The sequence below is a fragment of the Micromys minutus genome, assembly GCF_963924665.1.
Source record: "Micromys minutus genome assembly, chromosome: 30".
In the NCBI taxonomy this organism is placed as follows: domain Eukaryota; kingdom Metazoa; phylum Chordata; class Mammalia; order Rodentia; family Muridae; genus Micromys; species Micromys minutus.
Genome location: NC_137965.1, coordinates 32,912,353 through 32,928,311, shown reverse-complemented (window position 1 = coordinate 32,928,311; position 15,959 = coordinate 32,912,353). Strand labels below are relative to the sequence as shown.

The following is a 15,959-nucleotide window of genomic DNA, read 5'->3' as shown; positions in this document are numbered from 1 at the left end:
GAACAGCTACTCTGAACTGGGCGAAGGCCTAAGGGTTTGAAAGAAAGACACAAGTCCATTATTCGTGTTACCAGAAATGCTTTACTCCATCTTGAACTGCAGTCTCACTGGACTGACTCCCAGTCTCAGTATATACACTTAGGTAATTACAGAGAAGGTATGCAAATTCCCTAGCTGCTGGATGGAGAAGTCACCCCTAAGGTGAAGTCTGTAACCTAAGGCAACTGGACACAGAAAAGCCAGGTATGGAAATAGGCTTGTGACTGAGCCAATTAGCATAACAAAAGGGGCATGTATCTTTCCCAGAGTTGAGGCATGCAAGCAGGCAGTCCAGCTCACCCCAAGTGGATTGGTGGTTTGGTGTGGTTATTCCAACAGAACTATCCTTACATCCCTGGGATGAAACCTAAGTGATCATAATGAATGATTGTTTTAATTTGTTCTTGGATTTGGTGTTGCAAGAATTTTATTGAGTATTTTTGCATTGATGTTCATGAGGAAAATTGGTCTAAAGTTGTCTTTCTTTGTAGGCTCTTTGTGTGGTTTAGGTATGAGTGTAATTGTGGCTTCAAAGAATGAATTGGGTAGTATTCCTTCAGTTTCTATTTTGTGGAATAGTTTGAAGTGCTGGGGACAGCATAACATGACAGGGACTGCCAGCAGTGGCTGGAATGAAGACATCTTAGAAGCCCTGGGATGTACCTTTTGAAAAAGGGTGGTTTCTGGGACACTGAGAAGCAGGAGACACACTCTTTCAGAGGAGCCACCATCTGAAATAAGAGACTGCCTGCAGTAGGCCAGGATGGAGACATCTCAGTAGCCCGAGGCAGCTCTTTGTAAAACAGTTGTCCCATTTTTTCTAACCATAGTCCTGGACAATGGCTGTCTAGATTTCATTTGTGCGTGACTAGTTTTCAGTTGGCCTTGGTGTGCATAATTATTCTAGTATATCTGACTTTCCTATTTCTTTCTCCTTCTGCTCTGGTGGATTCTGTGAAACTAGCTGTTCCTTGATGTAATGATTATTAAACAATTGGAAATTGAGACACAGGGGCAGAACACAGCACCATCCTAAGTGCATGCTGTATGCTCTTATCTTGGAAACAATGTAATAATTGCACAATAATAGTTCCAGATTAATGCTCAACTTGCAAAGAAAGTTTGAAGAAGTTATTAGAAAATGAATCAGAGCCAACATTGGGATCCCAAGAAAAGGAAAAGTTATTGAAGTTATGAAGTAAGTTTTGCACAACATTTGAGAGTGGTTTCTGGATCAGAAAGTATAAAATGCATGAAATTACATTCTAATAAAACTAAGTCAAAATACTGAGATTCTTAGGAGAGTCACTGTGTGCAATGTACAAGAACAGAAAGCTAGCGGAACTGCTGAGTTAAGGGTTAACTTGATTCTTTCTGGCCACTGCACTGCAGATCTTCCCATGTCATTTATCATTAGAGCTTCACAGGAAAATGCCAGTAGCTGACCTCGGAGCATTGAGCTCTGAAGTATAATAAGTTAAAAGTTAAAGTTTAAATAGTGATAAGTTTGTGATTATTTTTATTTTGGCCACAGGAATTGGGGAAGCTTGAAACTTTGGGGAACAATTCGATTTCTAATTCTTTGTGAAATGTGGTTATTCTTTTGAATTTAATTTGGCAATGACTATACAGTGTCTTTTTTCTATCTGCTTTTGGAGTATCAATAAAAGACTGAGGCAAGAGATAGGCTAGCAAGTGACCGAGTGAACGAGTGAATGAGTGAGCGAGTGAATGAGTGAATGTGAGAGCATGTATGAGCATGTGTGTGTGTGTGTGTGTGTGTGTGTGTAAGAGTGAGCATGAGAAGAGCATGTAGAGTGAGGAAAGAATGTGAGGCGTGTATGGAGAATGTGTGTGTGTGTGTGTGTGTGGAAGGAGAATGCATGTGGTGTGTGTGAGCTATGTGTGAGGTATGTCTGAAGAGTGTGTGTGAGAAAAGGAAATGAACAGAGATGTGTATGAGTGTGGGAGTTCGAGAAAATAAAAGCACAAAGAAGAAAAGCAGAGTGCAGAAGAGAATGCAGAGTGTGTGCAGGCAAGCAAGCGAGAAAGAGAACAGAGAGAGAGAGAGACAGAGAGAGATAGAGAGAGACAGAGAGACAGAGAGACAGACAGACAGAGACACACAGGAAGAAACAGACACACAGAGAGACAGACTAACTTTAAGCTTTGAAAAATTGCCTGTCAGCTTGTACCCAAAAAGTGGTCTGTGTTTACTCTCTATCACCTTCCAGATTTTTCTGCTTCTAGTAGAGAACTCCGGTCCTATGTTGAGGCTGGACTCCAGCATTGGAGAATATTGGTATTAGGTCTTCTATGAAAGTCTGATAGAATTCTACACTAAACCCATCTGATCCTAGGCTTTTTTTATTTAGGAGACTTTTGATGACTGCTTCTGTTTCTTTAGGTGTTATGGGACTGTTTAGATGATTTATCTGATCCTGATTTAACTTTGATACCTGGTATCTGTCTAGAAAATTGTTAGTTTCACTGTGTCATTTTTTAGTTTCTGTTTCCATGATCTATCCATTGATGAGAGTGAGGTGGTTTTTTTTTTGTTGTTTTTTTGATTTGCTGCAAAAGTTAATATTTTATTAAAAGTTATTTTAGGTATAAAGCATGTACGTATACACATACACACAACACACTTACACATAGTATAAAAAGCATTTCATAGAAAAATCATATGTACAAATATATTCAAATTTATGTATTCCAAACATATAAATCTTTTTAATGTAAAACTAAAAATATGTTTCAGAATTATTTGCCCAGTGATTTCAAAATACAGCAAGAGACCTAACAGATTTCAACGGAACTTTTTCTAAATGCTCATGAGAGTGTCTGAAAGAATCTATAAAGGTCATTAATCAGAGCTTTGAGCATGCAGCTCTATTACCCTTCTCTATCATTTTTATTGTCATTATTATTGAAATGTACAGTATAGGTTTTTAACATTTTTCTTATGCTCTATGAACCATGTAGGTAGCTGACTCTTGATCTGAGAATATTCATCATTCTCTGTGATGAGTAAGTACTGAGCTTTCTCCTAAGATGTTGTTGAAAAGTTAGCACCATCTTGAACATAAATTGATCTTACTCTTATCTGCTAAGGTATAGATTTGGCATGGAATTTCATTTGAAATTTGAGATCTTCTACTCACATTATTGACAGAACTTTATTACTGAAGTGATAAGAATGATACCATTACTTCTATAGCTGTCTTTCTCCAGGTGTAGTTCATAACACAATGTTTCTCTTAGGCTTTCTCCTGTGGTACTTTTAAAATTTTAATCTCTCTCTCTCTCTCTCTCTCTCTCTCTCTCTCTCTCTCTCTCTCTCTCTTTCTCTCTCTCCCTCTTTTTCCCTCACTCTCACTCTCTGTGTGTGTGTGTGTATGTGTTTGTGTGTGCACTCTCCTTTGTATTGAGTTCAAAGACCAATGCTTGATGTCTTCCTTTGTTTAATCCCTCTGTACTTTTTGAGATATGGTCTCTCAATGAGACTAAAAATTGTGGATTGGCTAGATTGGATGGTCAGCAAGCCCTCAGAATCCTCTTGGTTTTACTGCCTGGTGCTAGGATTGCAGGTGCACACCACACCACAGCTGGCTTTTTACATGGGCACTAGATGTCTAAACTCAAGTCCTCATGAAAGTAAGCATTTAATCATGACACCTTTTTTTCACTCTGCTTTTTTTCATAAAGGTCTTACCTCATTGGGTCATGCTGAGTTTGAACAGTCTCCTTTTATTTAACTTTAATTTTACCTTTTAGAGACATTGATTGCACCTGGAAAAGTTTTTTTTTTTAACCTATTCCATTTAACATAATCTAGTTATAGATTCTGCTAATATGCCAAGTTAAGAGGTGATACTTACTTTCCTTATAAAAGGGGTTGAACTAGAGGTCATTTCAAAATTTCTCCTACCACAGTGAAAATATGAGAAACATGTGAGGGGAGAATATATGTTTAAAATGGCAATGATAAATATAGTTTCCAGGAGAAAATGCTTTCTTACCTCTATTTAGATTTCTTTCCTTTTTCAATATATTTTAAATTAATTGTATATATTTATAGACTGTTTCTTGCTCATTTTCATGCCCCAGTTCCTCCTGTAAGATCCTCTTTACTCAAACATACATCTTATCACATTCATAACTTTGTTTATGCATATGTATATATTATTCTCCTTTTCCTTAGGCAATAAAGACATGGCTCCTAGATCTGAAATGGCTAATCTGAATGCAACTATAATTGAGAAGCCTTTGTAGTTTATGGCTGCTGCGGTAAAAGGGAATGTAATTTCTTAAATGATAGGCTGTAGTGGATGCTCTGCTCCCATGCTTGTAAGAGTGGCACTAATTAGATCCAAATATTTAAGATGAGTGGGTCATGACATTAAGAGAGTGAGGTGTTTTAAGTCTTCCACTATTATGTGTGTGGTACAATTTATGCTTTGAGATTTAGTGAAGTTTCTTTTATAAATGTGGGTGTCCTTGCTTTTGGAGCATAGATGTTCAAAATTGAGAGTTTATATTAGAAGAGTTTTTCCTTTGATGAGTATGAAGTGCCCTTCTTTATTCTTTTTGATAAGTTTTGGTTGAAAGTTTATTTTATTCAATATTAGAATGGCTACTTCAGCTTGTTTCTTGGGAAATATTTTTCAGCCTTTTACTCTGAGGTAGTGTCTTTGTCACTGATGTGTATTTCTTGTATGCATTAAAATGCTGCATCCTGTTTATGTATCCAGTCTTTTAGTCTATGTCTTTTTATTAAGGAATTGATTCCATTGATGTTAGGTATGCATTATTGTTGCTTTCTGTAATTTTTGTTGTTAGAGGTGGAATTATGTTTTTGTGGCTAATTTCTTTTGGGTTTGTTGAAAGATTACTTTCTTGCTTTTTCTAGGGTGTAGTTTCCCTACTTGCATTGAAGTTTTTCGTCTATTATCCATTATCAGGTTAGATTTGTGGAAAGATATTGTATAAATTTTGTTTTGTCATGGAATATTTTGTTTTATCCATCTATGTTAATTGGAAGTTTTGCTGGGTTAGCCAAGGCTGGCATTTTTGTTCTCTTAGTGTCTTTATGACATGTCCAGAATCTTCTGGTTTTTAGAGTTCCTTATGAGAAGTTTGGTGTAATTCTAATAGGCTTGCCTTCATATGTTCCTTGACATTTTCTCTTATTACTTTTAATAATTTTTCTTTGTTTTGTGTATTTGCTGTTTTGATTATTATGTGATGGGAGGAATTTCTTTTCTGGTTCAGTTCATTTGGAATTCTGTAGACTTCTTGTATGTTCATGGGCATCTCTTTTTTAGGTTAGGTAAGTTTTTTTCTATAACTTTATTAAAAATATTTACTGGCCCTTAAGTTAGAGATCTTTGCTTTCTTCTATACCTATTACTTTTAGGTTTGGTGTTCCTATTGTGTCCTGAGTTTCTTGGATGTTTTAGGTTAGTTTCTCTTTGCATTTTGCATTTTCTTTCACTATTTTGTCAATGTTTTCTATGGTATCTTCTGCAACTGTGATCCTCTCGTCTATCTCTTATATTATGTGGATGAAGATCTATGATTCTTGATCTCTTACGTAGGATTTCTATCTCCAGAGTTGTCTCCTTTAGTCATTTCTTTATTGTTTCTCTTTCCATTTTTAGATACTAGATGGTTTTGTTCAATTCCTTCTTTTGGTTGTGTTCTCCTTACTTCATGTCCTTTTTAATGTCCTGTATCATCATCATGATATGGCTTTAAATCTGACTCTTGGTTTTTAGGTATTGGGTCATCTAGGACTTGCTGTAGAGGGAAAACTGGGTTCTGATAATGCCAAGTAGCCTTGGCTCCTGTTTCTTTTGTTCTTGCATTTGCCTCTCACCATCTGGTTATTTCTAGTGCTACCTGCTGTAACTGTCTCTGACTGGACCCTTTTATTCTGGTTGTGTCAGAACTCCCCAGAGTTCAGGTGTCTTTGTGATCCTGTGGTTTTGTGACCCTGTGATCCTGAGTGTGTCAGAGCTTCAGGGAGTCTTGCTGCCTCTTGAATGTTATAGTAAATATTAAAAAAATAAAATGGGTTTATCTCTTTACCAGTACTGAGGTCTCACTCCTTAGGCCTGATTTTAGTTTGGAGTTGTGTGCTCCTCTGGCACCTAGTTGAAGCCACCCTACCACCCAACTTGTCCACGAAACTCCCTTCCCTGGCAGTTTTCTACTGCCTATTCTCTGCCCCTGTCCTGGGGTATTTCTCTACCCCAAAGTCCCACAAACACAACTCTAAAGCCCGATAGCTTTTCATATAGGTTTATATATTCAACTCTCAATCCACAAACCCTCTACACAACAAGATTGCATTAAATAGACAAAGATACAAACTGCCCTTATACACGAGATAGTAGACCTATAAAATCCTTAATGTTCCTAGCTATTTAACACCAATAAATTCCAGCTGGTCCTTGGGAAGCTCTATGTTTTGATGACATTCCCCCTCTGTCCTCTCACCTCCCCAGCCTCTCTGACCTCTCATCCTCTGACCACTTAGACTTCTCTCTATCTCCCTTGCCCCACCCAGTCACTGGCTTTCCTTTACTTTACTAATTAAAATGGGAAGGTTCAGTTGGAGTCTCATGACTAGGCAGCCCTTCTTGGGGAAGTGGAATCAACATTAAAATACAAACAGCTTCAGGACAATCTATACTTGGATACTGAAGTTCTGGTGTGATCAAGCTCTTTAGGTCTTGTTGTGTCAGAGCCCCTGGGAATCAATTTTTTTTTCTGGTTGTTGTAGGGGTGGGTGGTAGTGAGGAAGAGCCCTGAGTTTGCTCAGGGGTAAGATATGAACTGAAGGAATCCTGTGCCTCTGGCTGGGTGGAGGTTTGTATTTCCCTGGTTCCTGTGCAGATCCAAATTATACTGGATGTTGGGGAAGATTTTGTGGCTTCAACTGTGATATTGAGTGTGTCAGAGCTTCAGTGCTCCTCGGTGTGTTTGATCTCCCAGAAGTCAAGCTTTCTCTGTGATCCTATGATCTTGAGTCTGTTAGCACACCTATGATTCTGATTCTGTGATCCTATGTTCCTGAGCATGTTAAAATACCTGTGGTCCTGGGCATGTTAGAGCTCCTGGGATACAGACTTCCTCTGGGTTTTGTGGGATTGGGTGCAGAACCAATTTCTGCTCAGGGCAGAAGTTCAGACTGGAGAGACCTGAGCTGGGTTGTATTCCTGTGCCCTTGGGTCCCGGGGGACTCAGTTACTATGGGTGTTGGGCCAGATGTGCTCTCTTCACCTGTGTTCCTGGGCGTCTTAGAGCCCCTGGGTGTTGTGCTTCCTATGGGTGTTTTGGGAATGGGTGCAGAACCAGCACCCAAGATCTACTTAGGGCACAAATTCAGACTGGAAGGGTTTAATTTCACAAGTTGAAATCTTAGCAGTATTTAGTCTTGCCTTGGTTACCACACTCTGTATTTCATTAGGCATCTACCTTTTATTTAAAACTTTTCTTTGGCATCAGATTTAACTCCATTACATCTCTTGGTACTCCTTTTGTCCCCAGAGTGTACATTTTATATTTTTCCTTGCTCAACATGACCCTTTCACTATAGATATGCATCATAGAGGTAACTAATAACCATGTCACAAGTCAATATTACGCTCTTCTGAAATACCCCCTGCCAATGCCAACCATCTAGAACTCACAGCCTCCACAACAGGTCTTTCCAACAACCACCATCTTTTTTTCTTAATCAGTGTTCAGTCACTGTGAAGAGACATTATGCTCACATCAGTACGTATAAAGGAAAGTGCTTAGTTGGTATTTATTTACATTTCAGAATTTTAGCATCTTACTCTCATGGCTAGAAGCATGGCGGCACATAACGGCACATAGGCTGAGACATCTACATCCAGATCCACAGGTAGCAGGAGGATAAGCATGTGGTCTGGATTGGGCTTTTGAGCCCTCAAATATCTCCACTCAGAGACACACTTCCTCAAACAAAGCCATATCTGCTAATCCCTTTTAAGTACTGCCACTCCCTGATATTGTGCATTCAAATATCCTAACCTATAGAGCCATTTTAATTCAAACCAAGAGTCTTCATTGAGTTGATTCATAAAACTAGTTAATTAATCATTATAAACAAAATCTAAGCCACACAAATATACCGTCTCTAAGGTTTGCTTAAGCAGATCAATCTGTTTGAATTTTCAAAATGCAGAACTCAGAGTAGAAGCACTGTGTTTATGTCTGCATTGATATTAGATTCTTGATCAGGATCTCTGTTAACAGCTGCTCTCAGAAGTGCCATTATGTTGGATCAGAGTCTTCTTTCATGTTATTCCAGGTACCGTCTTCATCATGTTATATTATTTCTGAGCTGTTCTTGGTGCATGCAGGATGGGCATCTATTTGCCATGGCTCACAGGAAAAATAGGGCCAGTGAGTGGGCAATGCCAATCTCTGGGCTCCTGTGGTATGTAGTGACTGTCCTTCTTGGATTCCCTGTACATGGCATGGCATTAAATTATGCAGGTTGGACACTGCAGAGAAAAGCTGCATCAAGGGCTGAGGTTTATGTTTTATTGTGACACATGCACAGTGTTTGTCAGTGAAGTATCTTTTTCAAAAACTCCAAATTGACCTGTTGTTGGGTGGATTGCATATAATGTGTCCATAGAAAAGAAATTCATTGCTAGGTCAGTCTGTTTTATTCTGAAGCATGTGAAGGCCAAGGAAGCTTTATACAGTCCCACAGTCAGAAGCTGTTCTGACTTTATAGGACTCAAAGACCCTGATGTAGGGAACGAGCTCCGGGTCTCAGCAAGATGAAAGAAATATGCTGATAATGTATTTGCAAGGAATGTTAAATGAACCATCTTGTCTCCTTCCACATTAAGACTGATCATAAGCAAACTTTCTTACCCATGTCCTAAAACTGCCTTCATGTCATATTGGTAATATTTTCCCATTTCTTCTGATCTTGAGTGGTTCCTACAGACATGAAAAATCTTTCCTCTTTGTAACAGTCTTTACTGCCTTGGGCCTGGACCAATCATCAGACATGCACCAACACCACAGACAGTAACAAGGTGTCATTACAATCCCTGAATAGTGTCTCATTTCTTTATATTGTCCGAAGGCCAGAAATATCTTCAGAAAGAACCTGTTTCTCAGCCGATCACTTCTAAGTGATCATGAGTTAGATGTCTCTCAGAAATTCCTCCATGTGTCTCTTATTCCTTCAGCCTGTGCATTTACAAAGCTTTTTCGTCTTTATCTTAAGTCGTCATCCTTTTTGTCTTAAAGAGACTTTAGGTAGAGCAGAGGAGTAGAGCAGAGTATCTGAGCAGCACACCCATCTCCTCTCTGCTCTTTGTCTCGCTCTTGTGGCCTGTCCAACCACTGCTTTGAACACTTTACACCATGGCCACCTCAACAAGTTCTCACTTGAACAGAGGCATCAAGAAAATGTACATGTCCCTGGCAGGGTGAAAAAAAACCCAAGCCATGTATGTCTGGGTTGATGGTACCAGAGAAGGACCACGCTGCAGGACCTGTACCTGGCACTGTGAGCCCAAATGTGTAGAGTGGAACTTTGATGGCTCTAGTACCTTTCAGTCTGAAGGCGCCAACAGCAACAAATATTTCCAACCTGTTGCCATGTTTAGAGACCCCTTCCACAATGAACCCAACAAGTTGGTGTTCTGTGAGGTTTTCAAGTATAACCGGATGCAGAGAGTACAACTTGAGGCACAGCTGTAGACGAATATTGGACATGGTGAGCAACCAGCATCCCTGGTCTGGAATGGAACAGGAATATACTCTCATGGGAACAGACTGACACCATTTTGGTTGGCCTTCCATGGCTTCTCTGGACCCCAAGGTCCGTATTATTGCGGTGTGGGAACAGACAAAGCTTATGGCATGGATATCGTGGAGACTCACTACTGGTCCTGCTTGTATGCAGGAGTCAAGACTACAGGGAAAAATGCTGACGTTATGCCTGCCCAGTGGGAATTCCAGCTAGGACCCTGTAAAGGGATCTGCATGGGAGAACATCTTTGGATGGCCCGCTTTATCTTGCTTGCATCAGGTGTGTGAAGACTTTGGAGTGATTGCAACCTTTGACTCAAAGCCCGTTCCGGGAAACTGGCATGGTGCAGGCCGTCATAGCAACTTCAGCACCAAGGCCATGTGGGAGGAGAAGTGCATTGAGGAGGCCATTGACAAACTGAGCTAGGGGCACCAGTACCACAGCCTTGCTTACGATACCAAGGAGGGGCCTGGACAGTGCCTGGCATCTGACTGGATTCCACAAAACCTTCAACATCAACGACTTTTCTGCATTTCCCAGTCTGTCCACCAGGAGAAGAAGGATTACTTTGAAGACCGTCGGCCTTCTGCCAGTTGTGACCCCTATTCTGTGACAGAGCCATCGCCTGCACGTGTCGCCTCAACAAAACTGGCAACGAGTCCTTCCAATACAAGAACTAAGTGGATTAAGCTTTCAGTGACCTTGAGCCCTTCCTAGTTCATCCCACTACCATCTCTTCCCCCTCCTACTTGACTTCACTGTAACTCAAAGGATGCAATACCAAGGTCTTTTTAATCCTCGTGCCCAGTTAATCTTGGCTTAATTGGTCAGAATAGAGGGGTCACGTTCTTAATTTCCACACACCCAACCCAACCCTTTCTTTCCTATCTAGTTTTCTAGTGGGGAGAAGGAAGGGTGAGGGGGAGGGTAACCACTGCTTCATCTCATCAAGAATGCATGTCCTGTAGGCATAGCTGTCACAAAATAGGTGTATTTGTGGTAAAGGAAGAATATTTTTCTTCAAGACAGTTGAAGGGCTTAGACTGTCATTTCCTCTGTTGGTAGAGAGCTGTTATTTCTTTGGGTGAAAGCGACTGTCTGGTCCAAATGGAAGTCAAGTGAGGAGTTGGAGGTTCGTCTCTTGTGCCATGATTTCTTAGCTTGGGGGAGGGGAGTTTACCCTTCCATGAACACAGTTCAGTGTATCACCCGACAAATGGCCCCACTGTCAAGGAAGAAAAAAGTTGACATTTCTTGGTCCTCTGTTTATAACACAAAGCGGAGTAGTATTTTTATATTTATGGACCCATGGGTAGGTGTCTTTCTAATTGAGAAAACCATCCTATTCACTAAGTACCAAGTTTGAGAGAGGAGCTAGGTTTAGAAGGGAGGCTCTCTTGGGGTAGGGGTGGGGATGCAGTACCTGGAAAGTTGGTTATCTTAGGGGCTCTCAGCTTTATTACTCCTTGGGGTTTCCCTGCCTGTGCTGCAAGAGTAGATGTTGGACAGGTAGCCAGTGGGATGCCATTGCTTTCCACCTCTTGTCCCTGGACTTAATATTTAGAGGAGCATATTCTTAAACCACACACGAGTTAGAAGTATGAGTTGGCTGGTCAACTTGAACATTGAACTGATGGTGGATGGTGTTACTGGGGTTATTTTTGGGTGGGACTAGCATGTCACTAAAGCAGGCCCTTTGATATATTAAAAATTTTAAATCAAAACAAGTTTATATTTTAATCATATTTGTAGGGTTTCTAACTTTACAGAATTGCCTGTTTGTTTCAATGTCTCCTTCCACTTGGCTCTTAGAGGAGCTAAGGACAGGCCTGGAGTTAGAACTTGTCCTTCTGTGTCCTAGTTCCTCTCCCCAGTGACTCTCCTTTCCTTCTGAAAAACTGAGAGAGTCTTGTTTTGTTTTTTCTTTTATAATAAACACATCCCACCCCCAGAAAAGATACTTTAGCAAAGAAGGCTGATGCTGTGCAGAGTTTGCAGAGCAGCAGACATAAACTGAGCCCTGAATGAACTTCATGTTGAGCAAAGCCTTTCTTCCAAACTCTAGCCAATGAAAGAATTGTTTCTTCCTTCCATTACTCATACAAACATCACTAACCAATGACCTATTGTCACATCTGATTATTTCTTTCTGGAGAATGACTGATGTCATCAAGTATTTTCTTCCTGGGACTGAAAAGCATATATTTACACAGGTGCTAAGGATGGTTAAAATAACTGCAGGTTTTTGCACTTTGAGAAGCTATACGCAAAGGGAAGTTAATTCTTTCTCATAATGGGAAACAAGTAAGTTGTAGATTGAGGCTGCAGAGAAGACAGGCGTGTCCCAGAGCAGAACAGAGTTAGGATTGCTTACTCATTGAAAAGCATGAGTAATTCTGAAAACTGAAACTCTTACAGAGTGTTTTGGCACCATCTTAGTCTTGCATAATAAATATGAACTGTGGCTTCATCTCAGAATAAAGGGTAATCTTTAGGCAAAGAAATATTTGACCTTGTTACTGCTCTAGAGAATACAATGTTAAGTAGGGATGATGGTATAAGGAACAAATTGGTAGAAACCAGTAAATCCCCAATAGTAAACTGAACCCAGTCAATCTGACCGTCCATGTAGTTAGTTGTGTATGTGGGTTTTAGGTATCCCCTAATATGGAACCGATCTCATAAATATATAGCCATTTAGTGAGTCTAGACAAGAATACTTATTTGTCCCACTAAATACACAGTCTGCAGTTGTGTTCTAGTTCCTCTTTGCACCTGTAAAGCAAATGTAAGAGTCACAGGTATCTTAGTAACAGAAGCACTGTCTCTCACTTCTGTCATTGTCTATTTTCTCTGCCTCTGCCTCTCCGTCTCATTCTCTTTCTTTCTCGATGTGTGTGTGTGTGTGTGTGTGTGTGTGTGTGTGTGTGTGTGTGTGTGTTTGTGAGTGCATGTATGTTTAGTAGAAGCAACTTGTGTGCTGGAAATAGTTTTGTCTTTGTTTTTGTAGAAATATGTGGGTTAGCTTGGGAAGAGACATATTGTGTTGACTATTAGCATATGAAATGGATTGCGTATGATGCTACAGGAAGAAAGTCAATAATGAAGGATTCAGCATGTAAAAGGGTAGGGACCAGAGTAGGGTATTAGAAGATGGAGAGAGTTGAGTGGAATGGGATAAAGATGGTCAGGAACGTGCACTGCTGCATAGATCAGTGGTTTGCCAGTATAGATGGATGGTTTGAGTTCATGGAGCCTGTGCTGATGCCAGGGAACAGTGACAGCAACAGAACAGGCTGAGACTATTTGAAGTTAATCTTCGAATGAAGATGGAAGAGTGGAGAATCTTAGAATGCTTCTTTATTGGTGGGGATGATTGATGATCAAACATTGATACCATAGGCAGACAGTACCAGAAAATGATCAGAGAGAGCACTATAAGCCACAGGTGATTCAAATGGGGGAGCTGACCTATCTTCTAGCCTGTTGCTGGACTTTTGTTACTAGAATTTCCGTATTTTTCTTAGTTCCTCATTTTTATAAAAAGCAGAAACTCCTACTTCCAGCTCTGTGGCTAAACCACCACAAAGCTTATCTTCTCTTAGTTCCTCTTGTCTCTGGGTGACAGTTCCTTATGACGCTGCAGATCCTCTCTTCATGCCATGGCTATTAAAGCTCAGGAAGGAAAAGTCATGTTTTTCTATATAAGATACAAGAATACCATTTACCAGTTCTTAACCTCAAGAGGTAATTGTCTTCCTCCTGGTGTCAGGCCACAGTAATGGTAATGACCATTTTGTCAGGGTTAGTGTCAGGAACATGAACTCAGTGACATGCAAACATTCAAATATGCATTATGAGATTATGAGATGTGAAGTGGGAGCATGTATTGACTTATAGGCATATCAGTGGGACATTATTTGAGAATAATGTAAAAAAATACCAAATTCTATTAATGTTCATCCACCTCACAAAGACCAGTGAAAACCAAAGGGAGGAGTTCTTGACATAGTCACTACCATTCTTATGACTCCAGCAGGTACCTGGCTGATTGTGTATAAAAAGGGACTCAGACTTCCAGAATCCTGACTAACTCAGTTGATGCTGCCTTTCCCTTCTTTCACAGCTTCAGGAAGCAGCCTTAGTATTGGGAAGTGTTATAAATGGTTGAAATTAGGATGATCCTGTTTTTTAATTGAGGTAGAAATAATGGATATGCTGATGTTCCCATTAGCAACTTGTTTGCTTTACCATGTTCTGTGACCTCCTGGAATGTAATATTTAGTGCACAGTATGGAGTAAAGCTTCTGGGGTGTCTTGAGAGTGGGGCATGCTTGCTCTTGGTATATGCTTCAACTGAACGCCAATGTACTACAGTCAGAGTTTTATTCACTATAGTTTACTCTATATAACACAGATGAGGAAAGGTGTTAGAATAATCATCTCAACTCTGCTTGGGGTTAGCCTCACTGCCGGCTTGCATGCCTGGACCCTGGGAGAGATACAAGCCCCCCTTTTGTTATGCTATTTGGCCCAGTCACTAGCCACTCCACACCTGGCCTTCCAGTTCCCAGTTGCTAAAAGATAATTACAGACTTCCACCCTAGGGGGTGACTCTTACACCCAGCAGCTGGGGAATTTACATTCCTCCCCTGTAACTACCTGAGGGTATAATACTGGGACCCTGTCTATGTGACTGTGATTGCAGGCTGTCCTGAGAGCAGTTCAAGATGGAGTAAACTTTCTGGTAACACGAATAATGGACTGTGTTTTTCTTTCAAAACCTTCGCTCGGTTTGGAGTAGCTGTTAGTGGTACAGGCACCACAAATGGAGGCCCACATTGCCTCCCACAAAAAGGATAATAATTCTCTCCTTCCATGGATTTTCCTGTATCTGATGAAATTATGATAGGATTAGAAACGCCTTTCCATAGGGGCATATTAAGGGATTCACTTTGGGCATATACAAGTCTCTTCTCTTCATGCAAGGATGTTCCCAAATGCTAGAGGAATGATCTAAGTACAGTGTACTCCTTAGCTGAATGCTCAGGTCTGGGGAATGGTACATGTAACCCCAGTCTTTGATCTCAGGAAAATTTCTCTCCCACAGACTAGCTCTGAAGAAAATTGTGGCTGTGTGAGACTTCTCCTTCTCTCATAAGAATAGAGGATGCAAGTCTTTCCCAGCTCTGTGATGACTTTAGGAGGAAACATGACTATCTAGTCTTCTTTCTCACAGGAAAGATACAACAAATTTATTCTCATCAAGGAAATGAGATGTTTTCTAGCTCTCCAGAGTCATAAATAGTATATAGAGAACAATCAATAATCCTTATTGCAAAAATACCCATCAAAATACTTGCAAACCGAATTCAAGAAAATATCAAAATGATCATCCATCATGATCAAGTATGTTTCATCCCAGGGATGCAGGGATGATTCAATATATGGAAATCAGTTGTAAATATATAAATTATAACCATTTATCCTGCACTAGTAATGGCTCCCATTGGGGCACACACACTGTGGTGTATCTCTAAGCAGCTCCATGCTGCCTCTAAGAACTAAGGCACAATTCACTCCACCCACTCTTGGTGCTTCCATCCTGGGCCCATGACTGCCCCAGCATGTTGTTTTCACTCACTTTCCTCCACTGCCTGGTAAAAACATTAACTTATCAAACAGGTTTATATGTTAAATTCTCAATCCACAAACCCTCTTCACAAAAGAGTTTACAACCAGTGGACAAAGATATAAACTGCTTATCTAGATAAGATAAATTGACCTATAGAAATCATTAGAAATAATCATAACAACCTTTTCTATCTAGAGATATGCTGAGAGAGCATCCATGTCTGCTTCCATGTTGCCTCCTCCCAAATCGCCTGCTTTCTCTCCTCTTCCACTTTTCTAATTTTGTCCCTGCCCTACTCTATACTGTCCAATCATATAGACATTGACCTACAGAGATCCATCAATATAATTCACTATACAAACTCAAAGGAAAAAAAAACACATAATCATCTCATTAGATGCTGAGAAAGCATTTGACAAAATTTAATGCCCCTTCATATTAAAACTCTTGGAAAGATCAGGAATTCAA

At 40.2% G+C, this 15,959-nt stretch overlaps 1 protein-coding gene and 1 pseudogene across 2 annotated transcripts in view; one reads left to right on the top strand and one right to left on the bottom strand.

Moving 5' to 3' along the window:
- The window catches only part of LOC308440005 (immunoglobulin superfamily member 1-like), a gene marked incomplete at both ends in the record, with an annotated part of 49,193 nt that extends 41,217 nt beyond the window's left edge, over positions 1 to 7,976 (bottom strand). The window contains one exon of the mRNA XM_080941927.1: positions 7,890 to 7,976. Coding sequence (XP_080798053.1) covers positions 7,890 to 7,976 — 87 coding nt within the window. The remainder of the gene's footprint in view (positions 1 to 7,889) is intronic.
- A 1,489-nt stretch (positions 7,977 to 9,465) lies between these two features.
- On the top strand, positions 9,466 to 10,536 carry LOC308439912 (glutamine synthetase-like; annotated as a pseudogene). Its single transcript has one exon. The product of its transcript is annotated as a glutamine synthetase-like (transcript).
- Positions 10,537 to 15,959: the final 5,423 nt, after the last annotated feature.